Genomic DNA, 10,307 nt, shown 5'->3' on the forward strand with positions numbered 1-10,307 from the left:
GACGTTTTTATGTACTGTCATAACCTCACCCTGCAACGTACTGTAAAGAACACTCCTTGGAGGTCTGCCTCAAGTTGTAACAAAGGTGTGTACAACTTGGAGAGAGTTCACAGGAAAGTAACACTGGGAATATGAGATTCAAAATCTTTTAAGTTGGTTGACAACTCAGGAAAGCTTTAAAGAAGCATATTTGCTTAGTGAGAAGACTAAAAGAAAATATAATTATAGGCATTAGCATCATAAAAGTTGAAATAAAGTGGGTAGTAATCTTTTTTTTAGTGTCTTTGGAGGTTTAAATAGGTTTAAATTTTGGCACTCAAGAGAAAAAAGCATGAACTGAAAGGGCAGTTAACTGATAGAAGAAGATACGTCAGGAAGCTATTGAGTCCCATCAGTAATGAGAATAAAACAAACATCAGGGAATAAATTTTCAGGATAAAATAAATTTGAGAATAAAGAAAACATCAAAGAACATCCAAGTTCATGGATGCACCTACATTGTTGGTAACACGATATTACTTCCAGAGGCATGGGGTACCCTCAGCTGAGCTCCCTTGGCAGCAACCTCAGCTCTGTGCTGAAGGAAGCCAGCAGTTATGTTCCAGTGAGTAACCAGTGAGGATGAAGGGTGGGGCAGCACTCCAGAACATAATCTGGAACAAACCTATACAAGTGTATAGACACATCCAGAGACATCCTGAGTCACTCTCAGCACCATATTTCCATGGACTCCACTGTTTCTTATGTACTCGTTATCACATTCACTTGGACTGCACATTTCCCAGCACAAATCCCCCAAAACACTGTATGTTTTTATTTTGAAGTGTGACATTTTTGATGAGCTAGTTAATATATTCTTGCAAGCAACATATGTAAACAGTCAGTACAATACAAATACCACATGGATAATATTATAATAAAAGACACCGTTTCAAAAGTCTGCAATGATCATATAATTAAGCACTCTCATTATATTTTCAAGAGCAGAGAGGCAAAATTCAGAGAGATATTTAAACTGTCTCCAAAATGGCTATTTTAGGAATCTAAATTAAAAATATGGATCCTCAAACCACTTCCTCAACTACTTTCCAACCCTTCAGTTTCCATCAGAAAATTTCCCATGCACCAAAATGCCTGGTTATGGCAATCATATATTTCCACACTGAAATTAATGTTGAATTTAAAGTTATTTGTATTATCTCTATATCTCTTCTTCTGTCCAGAGCAAGTACTTTACAATGAAGGGCAAGAGTGACTTACAGTTTTCCTCCAAGTTATCTGAGGAGGAAGATGAGTACGAGACTGTAAGTTCTTCCATGCTGGAGGCCATTCATTCTTTGAGAATCCTTCCTGCCAAACCTCTACAAGAATCTGAATATGCAGGTAACATTTTCTGTCTGTGGAAACTGAGCAAAACCTAGAGTTATATAGGAACAGTACAGACTTGGAGTTTTCAGTCCAGACTTATTTTTTAAATTCAATGGTTTGACTGGAAAATAACACTGGTAGGCAGAAACATGAGAAGAGCTTTGTCTGCTTCTTCATATTCAACAGTTACCCTGATTTTCATTAGATTATGCTTAATTAATAATTACACACTCTTTTTTAAATTTTAATATCACCTTCACAGGATAAATTCTATTATCCCATTCCACATGGAATGTGCAAAAAACCGGCTGATCAAACCTATAACCATTTCAGAAAAGCTCACTGCTATTTAAGCCTAGAAACCTTTAAGATGGAAAACATACTAAAGAACACACTAAACTTTCCTCCAGATGATTATGTAGTATTCCTTCTAATGGTGTTCTCTGATGCTTTAAATAGCAGTAATAAGCAATTACTTTGAGAGTATTTCTCAAGCATTCTTAACCTTGTAAGGTAGCTGCATTAATCACCTTTTGGTTTACTAAAGCCATTCTAAATCACATTTAATGCCTAAACATACAGAGCCAATTAATATGCTGTTTATGGAAGTGAAATCTCATCATAGCTGTGCATTTCTCCAACCCATTATAAATACTCTGGAGGTTTTAAATCGTTAAAAAACTGGGGGAGAGTCCTAGATAAGAAAGACTGGAAACCATAAACCAAAAATATCTGAAAATACAGGATCAATATATCTATGAAAGCTTGCTCCAGTTCACATCAAAGTCAGCAAAGACATTTTCTGCTGATTTTTTTGTGAAAGTTTGTTTGATGGCTTTTAAAGTGAGTAAGTTTATCAGTGTGTGAAAGGATCACAATCAGTCTGGACAACCAGATATTCTACATTCTATTCCAAGACTAATTTGTCCATTTAACTTGGAAATCTGAAGTGAATTCCAAATACAGTTTTTATCTTGGTTAGTAGTAAAAACTTCCAGTTAGCAATCAGAAGCTTTTGTTGTTTATGTAAGACTGTCATAAAATAGCCAAAAGACATAGTTTTTGTTTTGTGATTTCAGATAAAGCACATTAAACAAAAAGCTGGTTTTTGCCTGTCTATTATCCCCAGTAACTATATTGTGGCAAGATACAAGAGTGAGGAAAGGACTGAAAATGTATTTCAAAAGGGTAAAATTCAATGCTAACATTTTTGTCATCTTTTCTAGATAAATACCAGTGCCCTTGATATGTAAAATTAATGACTGACACATGCTTGCATACAACCTGTGCATTTCTTTTTGATAGCTATGGATGCAGATTTTATTAAAAGCTAAAGTAAAAATTAAAATACTCCCTAGAGAATAAAACCCCTACAACCCTCACAAAACCAGAACAGCACAACAGCATTGACAAGAGCAAAGGTCCAAATGAAAAACAAATTCAGTAATCTAACCACAGTTAAGGTCAAATGTCTGCCTTAACCGTTTACCAGCTTATGAAGCCTTTTTTTTTAACCACAGTGAGCAGGTTAACCATAAAACTATCACCAGGGTCATGCTATGTCCTCAATACAGCTGCTAAAATGGTGTTTAAGTTCTGAAAAAAAAAATAAAATACCATAAAAATGGGAAGACCTGACCTTAAAACCAAATTTTAAACATTAAAAGCCCTTCTTCTTCAAACATCATATAACTGAATTACTCAGGCTTGATTTTTCTTCCTCTTTTGCAGATAAACGTTGCTTAAGGCCTTCAGGTACCACTTCCCCAACAAGCGAGAACCCATCTCAGCCCCTTCAACACTCAACTGTAAGTAAAGACACCAAACCTTATTCACAAACACATTTCCCTTTTCTCTAATATCCCCCAAAGTGCAGTCTATTTAAAGTCTTAGACACATCCCATTCATTTGCACCAGGCCAGCCAAGTTCCTGGAGCCGTTCCTGTTTCAATTTGCACAGATGCCCTCGCCTCCTGCTTTCGCTCGTTGACTGCTGGGGTTCTGCTAAGTCTTAGAGGCATCCAGTCAGGAGCAGCACTTTTCTACTGCCATAGCTTCAAGAAGGATGGCTAACATCACATCTTTATTTTGGTTTATTAACAGATTCACACATTTGATCCGGAGGGGAGAAGAGTGCCAAATGTAAGAGGTATAATAAAAAAAAAAAGTACCCATTTCTGCAAAAAAAAAATAGTAATTGCTACTTCCATATTTACCTTTTGTACATAGGCAGAGATTACACATGATAGAATAGACATGGTTTTCAGAGCAGCAGCTGCTTTCCAAGACAATCATCCTGCAAATTTTGCAGTACTGTTTCAACTATCTGACACTGAAGTAATTCTTTACAGAAGGAGATATACTTTATCTCAGGAGCTCCCTGTTCCTACAGGGGGAGGAAAAAAAGCCCTTCAGTTTAAATATCAGATTTTCCTTTTCACTGTATTATAAGGACATAAGGAGCAGGGAGAATCCTATGTCTCCTAAACTCTTCCACTAGAAGGTTGAAAGATCCCTGCTATGCTTTACTTGTAATAATGTCAGGCTTTTTCACTCCCTATCCTTCTCAGACTTTTTGCATAAATATATATCATAAAGAATAATCTAATAACTATTTTTTAATAGTAATACCAATTTTAGCAATTCCCACTAGGGATTTACATCCTAGGGTAACTATCTACAGAGGCTGTCTGACAATGTTCACCTACTAGAATATGTTAATTGTGTGGTACATCACCTAGCATATATTTTTTCTCTGCTGCTTTACCTTTAACCCTAACTTTGCTTCAAAATCCTTTAATTCTGAGTCAAAAATGTACCTTTAATTTTTGTTCTGTTTTGTTTCTTGTGGTGAAATCAGAGACAGACTATTTGATGCTTCAAGAACTTAATGCAGTGTCCAAATATTAAATCCTCTGATTGACAGTTTTACTCAATTGCAAGATCATTTTCAAAGTAGGTTTCTATACACTTTTTTAGTATTTAATTTACTTTGGATGTAGCAGTACATCATGAAGTCAGCTACTGAAGGATTAAATATCTGATTAGCTTTGAAATGAAATAGTATTTTTTATCTTACCATTTTCAAATCTTTGAACCATAAGGTGATATGGTCAAAAAGACTGCAATTGCCAAGCCAAGAAAATATGATCCCTTTGTGTTTGCTGTAACAGCTGATTTTCAGAAATTATTATAATTTGATCAGCCAGAAAAATAACTCAAAGAATTCCATGTAAAACAGCTTTTGCTTTTTTCTCCTCTTATTTCATACTATAATGAAAACATAGAGACAAATAATTCCTACAGATGATGAGAAAGTAAGCACTATATAGTTTGAAAATGAAAGGTTAGATTGATTCTTGTGGGCAAATCCCCAGGCAGCCTGGAAAGAAGCTGAATTGAGATAAATTCGAGTAAACCAGATTCAAAATCTGCAGAAATCATAGGCAAGGACAGTTTGTCAGTTTATGTAAAGCTTCGAATTCCACCAGGATTTAGTAGGTTTGATTTACATGTCTCCATGTGATGTGTGCTGATGTGAAGATGAACCAAAGCCAGTGCAGGAAGGTAAATTAAACTCTGGAGTTTGAGAATGCAACTGATACGTAATTTTAGCCATTCCTGAGTGAACAGTGTTTATAGAGGACAATATAATTTTTAGATAATAACCACACTGTTTTTAAATATAACCTAACATTTTTTCTCATGTCCCATGCTATTAAGTGGCCTTGCCACAAGATGGCATGAATAGCACAGAAGACTTTTAGTCAGCAGTATTTTCTAGAAATGTTAAACGTTTAAGGAATCATTATTTTATTCAGAGCAATTTGTTATGGTTTATTTGAAGGAGAGCTTGAGATCTCCTTTGCATCTCCTTTGCATTAGTTAGGATTTCAGCATGTAGAATTTAGAAAAATATTTTCAATATCAAAATATAGTGAAAATAAAGTAAGATTTTTTTTATTAGCAAGATGTTAATTTAAATAATCAGACATATTTTGGTATATTTGAAAAAAAATAGATTTGACTTCATAGGTTTACAGTATTTTTATATATTTCTATACAAAAATAAAAACAGACAAAAAATGCATCCCTAACTTGATAAGCATATATATATATGTGTATATAAAGTCTCTGAAGAATATTTAAATTTATAATACCAGAATAAATTTTATAAATATATATAAAATATTTATATTTTTTATTTTATTTTTTAAAAAAATATATATATATTAAATATATATAAAATATATTTGTATTATAAATATAAATAAAAGTTTCATTCTGAAAGCCAGAGCAGAGTTCTGGAGGTAGAGCCAGGGAAGGGCAAGGAATGGAGTTGGACTGCCCATACTAATAACAACAATACCAGAATAAAACTGTAACTTCATTTATGAATTCTATGGGTAGCACTCTACTAAGAATTATTAATAATTATTTTTAGGAGGAGGAATGAAAATACATGGATACCAGGTAAGCAGAATCTCTCATCAATTAAAATTTTTACAGGTTATTTTGCCAATTAATAGACTTTTAAATGCAGGCTGCCATTTTGCTAGCACTAACTAAAGGATGAGGGAACTCCTGTCTGCAGTCCTACATTATCTCCCTCACCTGCATTCACAGCTCATGAGGATGTCTTTTATTCCTCAGTGATTTTAAAACAGCATGTTAAAGCATGATGCTTTGTTCTGTAGAGCACATAAACCCTTTGACTCTTGACACAGGCATGTCTACTTAATCTAAACTCTTCACATTTCTCTCTAGTAAACTAAGGGGAAGAAGAGCTTACAGAGATTTTTGTTTTCTCTCTTTTCCAGGAGCCTACGCCTCCCCCACGGTAAGATCACATCAGAGATCACTTACCTGTGGTCCCCAGGGAAGTCAGTGCTAATGAATGCTCCCATCCATCTGTACTGCTCATGGTAATGAGGTGACTGGAAGTGAGCCAGCATCCTTTCACTGCTGGCTCTCTTTGGACTTACAGGTTCTGATACGGAATTCAGGAGAACAAAACATGAGCTCTAAGTGTTCATAGCAGGAGCTCAGGCCTGCATCTTCAAAACCAACCTGGTTGTGCCTATGGACAAGTCAAAAGCCTAGAAATATTGAATCTGGTTCAATCCAGATATAAATTGCTGAGAAAAAAAAAAATTCCATCAATTTGATTGGTGCCTTAGGCTCTGTTCACTGTGACAATATTGACTTCATTCTCACTTAAATCAATTTGCCAGCACTTTTTGCTATACATCTAAATCATGTATAGAAATCAACTGGAATATTTCCACTTCCTCCCACAGAAGATAGACCAAGCTCTATTCCACAAATATATTTTTCTATGATATGCCCAAAAATAAAAATTAATCATTTCTTGATTTTGTCAACCTCAAATAATAACTACTATGATTTAAAAAAAAACCTTTCTAAAGGTCATCTAGGAATGACAAATTTATTCCTCCATGCCTACACTCACTGCCCTAAAATCTATAAAGAATTTTAAAATATGATTAGCATTACATGTTCAGATTTGATTCTAAAACGTATGAAATGCCATAGAAGGGCAGTATAATTTCACAAATTCAAAACTGTAATAGTGCAGGAATTCTCAATCCTCATTCTCAATCCATTATTCTACAAAACTTCACTATTTGTTTCTATTTGTATTGTGGTGGCCAGAATGGTTCTTAATTCTCTCACCTGACTTAATTTGGGTATGTAGTCTGCAAACACTCAAGGCTCCCTCCCCAGGAGCCCACCACTGAAGGCAGTTCTGCCAGGTACCATGGATGCACCTCCAGTTTTGCCCAACAAACCTCTCCATGCTACAGCTTCCAGCTGGAGCTGGGTTGTGACTGCCTGGTCTCAGAGCATGAACAGGGCATGCCCACATCTGCCAGAAAACACCAGGCCCAGGTTACCTGTGAGATTTCTGGGATGAAGCACATTTTTTCCTGTGTGTCTGAAACTGCAGTGTGTTCCCTGGTTGGACCACATACACAGCCATACCCACCCAGAAATATCCACACTGCAGAGCTGTACTTGGCACACCCTCGTGAGGCACACAAAAGCAGTATTAAGTGCCACACAACATGGTGCAGTAATGTCTTGCAAATGTAGAATATTATCCAATATTACTGTTGCTACTGAAGGGCCCTGAAGAGCTCCTGGACCTGAGATTGGCTCAGCACAAATACACTGAAATACTCTCAGAAAATTCCAGTCTCTTACTTCTAGAACTTCCACTTACAACTTACTCCCTGCAACCCCTTTATTCCCTAATAGCTCTTTAAGTTCTTTGACTTCTCTAGGCCTCTGAAGATGCTGCCAAAGCAGTATCAGCCCCTTCCTCCAGAGCCAAGAATAAGCAGCCAGGTCTTTCACAAGAGGAACATGCTCAGCCAAGATCCCATCTTTCCAATATCAGCAAAAGTCACAAGGTACAGTACATTCCTCATCTTCGTTCCCTGAGAATCAAAACACTCTCCCTGGTCAAACCACAAGATTTTACTTCCATTACACCTCTGCTTTTATTTAAGAAAGTCATTCTTCAGACAGCTGTGAATAATTGAGAGAAGTAGTATTTAGTGTAATGTGACACTGGCATTTTTTTTAAAAAAAGAACTGACAAAATAACGGTAAAGAAGTAAAGGAGCAGAAAAGTAGACAGTACTTGCATGAATACTTTGTTTAAAGTTTGTCCTATTTTTTTCTTTAACAACATTTACCAGTTTTGCAACCACTTTTAAGTAGAAAAATGCAATTTACTTAGGACAAGTAAATGGGGAAAGATGAGGAAATACACTGACTGCACCGGAGATACAGAAATACACTCCACATCCCAAGGACATTACATTCAGCAAAAGAAATGACTCATCTGTAGCCAGAAGTCTGGCTTCAGCCCAGGAGACCGATGAATCCAGACTACAAATCACTTCTTGTCCTTTCCATCTTGCACTCCTCAGTCACACAACACCCATGGTCATTCAGCATCCTGACATGGCAGTGAGGATGAGCCTCCTGAAGCACAAACCACTTGTGTCCAGCTGTATGACCCAGCACATGTTTATGCCAGGTTATGTCTGATTGCTTTTTCCACACAACATGTACACAGTCAGATGAGCACATACCTACCCTGCTCACTGCCACATAACCAGAAGTGCATGTGCTCTTGCTGTGTGACCAAAATGCACATTCATAACGGGGGACAGTGTTGGACACATGCCAGGAAGAGGAAAGACACAAATCCAGGGCCTACAGGGTATGATGCTCAAATGATTCTTGACAAAAACCTATAACAACCAGAAGCTGTGTCAATTTTGTCCATCCTTCCTTAAATGACTTCAATTTCAGCTCAGCAGGATGGAATTTTACTTCATTTTACAGAGATCACTACAAATCCCTCGGGGAAAATAAGCTTATAAACCAAGGAAATAATCTTTTCCTTAAAGTTAAGTATATACTTAATGAGTGAGCTCTTATTCTGGGTTGTTGGGGTGGGTTTTCTTTCCTGAAGGTGCTTAAGTTTTCTCATGGATTAGGTTCCAAATGCTGTTGGTTGCTAAGACATTTTATTAATATGAAGTAGCTTCATATTCAGATGCAAGACCGGACATAAAGCTGCAAAGTTCCAAATACCACGACTGATCCCCTCCCTTGGTAGGGCAGCACATAGATTGAAAGCATTGTGAGAAATGTAATAACCCATGGTGCCAGCAGACATCAGAATGTAGAGCACTTGCATTTGAAAGGTCCTATTATAAAGCCGAATTCTGCGATATATATACATGTCAAGTCTATTGTACTAGGGGTTTTTATCACATGAGTGAGACAGAAATGGCATAGAATAAGACCATGCATGATCTGGGAAGGCACTCAAGAAATTTCACACACAAGCACTTCACTCAAAATATTTCTCATCCATCTTCAGTCCACTTACAGCTTTGTAAGAAGAAAACATACATAGCTGCAGAGGGAAGGAGTATGGCACTACAGCTTCCAGTCCTTTGCTAGACTGTAAGCAAAGCTGTCCAACCACAGATGTGATGTAGCAGGGCAAGTCCTGTTTTCCAACAAGATTTTGAAGACACATAAAATTTAACACGTCATTATTTATACACTCTATAAATAGCTTCATAAAAAAAAATAAGGAGTTGCAGGATCCTGGAATGTATCTTGGAAGCTTTGGTATGACTTAAACTTTTACATGCCCGTGGTAAGCAGGCCATGCAAGGGGCATGTCCCTTGGAGGTGGAGGCCAACCCTGCAACCACACCTTTAATGTCACTGAACTTCACCATGCACCCAGTATGCTGAATATGGGCTTTCACACTCTAAGCAAAGGCCCTGGAGACCAAGCTAACAAATTGCAGAAGCTAACACAAAAGCAACTATCCAAACACAAAACAGTTCCTCTCCTTTCTCCTAGCCTTCCGGAAACTTTCTCCAAACTGATCATTCCCAAATTTCTTGCCTCAGGCCTCCATGCTGATTGATATTTTCAGCACAGACATGAGAAAGAGAGACCTTGTCACTGTTGAAAAATAGCTCCCAGGGCTTCCTATATCAGATCCTCCTTTTGTATTCTGACTGATTTAGCAAAGTATCTCACTGTCATATTTTATCAGTCCAGGAGATAGGCTAAACAGGAACCAAATCTCAGAGCCTTCCAAAAACTACAAGATGCTTATTCACACCTTATGTTGCTAAATAACTGGTAAAATCTGGTCCCCTCTTTTATTATGATACATGCTGCTAAAAAGCATAAGCTTGCATTATAACCAGAACATCTAACAAAAGATGCCAGACTCAATACTTGGTCTATTTTTGGAGGGAGAATATTTCCTTACCAGGAAAGGATGATATTCCTGTTATCAGGCATATCAGGAGAAGGCAGAAAAATACCTTAACACCTACTTAATCAGGACCATGAGGAACATTCT

The 10,307-nt window shown here is 36.9% G+C and overlaps 1 protein-coding gene across 3 annotated transcripts in view; it reads left to right on the forward strand.

The window, feature by feature from the left end:
• Positions 1 to 10,307, forward strand: part of CLNK (cytokine dependent hematopoietic cell linker) — a 57,317-nt gene that overhangs the window by 32,533 nt on the left and 14,477 nt on the right. For 2 of the 3 annotated variants that reach the window (XM_017727621.1, XM_017727619.1), the window contains exons 6-11: positions 1,224 to 1,383; positions 3,100 to 3,176; positions 3,472 to 3,517; positions 5,813 to 5,841; positions 6,189 to 6,208; positions 7,677 to 7,805. In XM_017727621.1, the coding sequence (XP_017583110.1) occupies positions 1,224 to 1,383; positions 3,100 to 3,176; positions 3,472 to 3,517; positions 5,813 to 5,841; positions 6,189 to 6,208; positions 7,677 to 7,805 (461 nt within the window). The remainder of the gene's footprint in view (positions 1 to 1,223; positions 1,384 to 3,099; positions 3,177 to 3,471; positions 3,518 to 5,812; positions 5,842 to 6,188; positions 6,209 to 7,676; positions 7,806 to 10,307) is intronic. The other variant, XM_017727620.1, reaches the window with a different exon arrangement.

This window comes from Corvus brachyrhynchos, unplaced genomic scaffold (genome assembly GCF_000691975.1).
Source record: "Corvus brachyrhynchos isolate BGI_N302 unplaced genomic scaffold, ASM69197v1 scaffold80, whole genome shotgun sequence".
NCBI lineage: Eukaryota > Metazoa > Chordata > Aves > Passeriformes > Corvidae > Corvus > Corvus brachyrhynchos.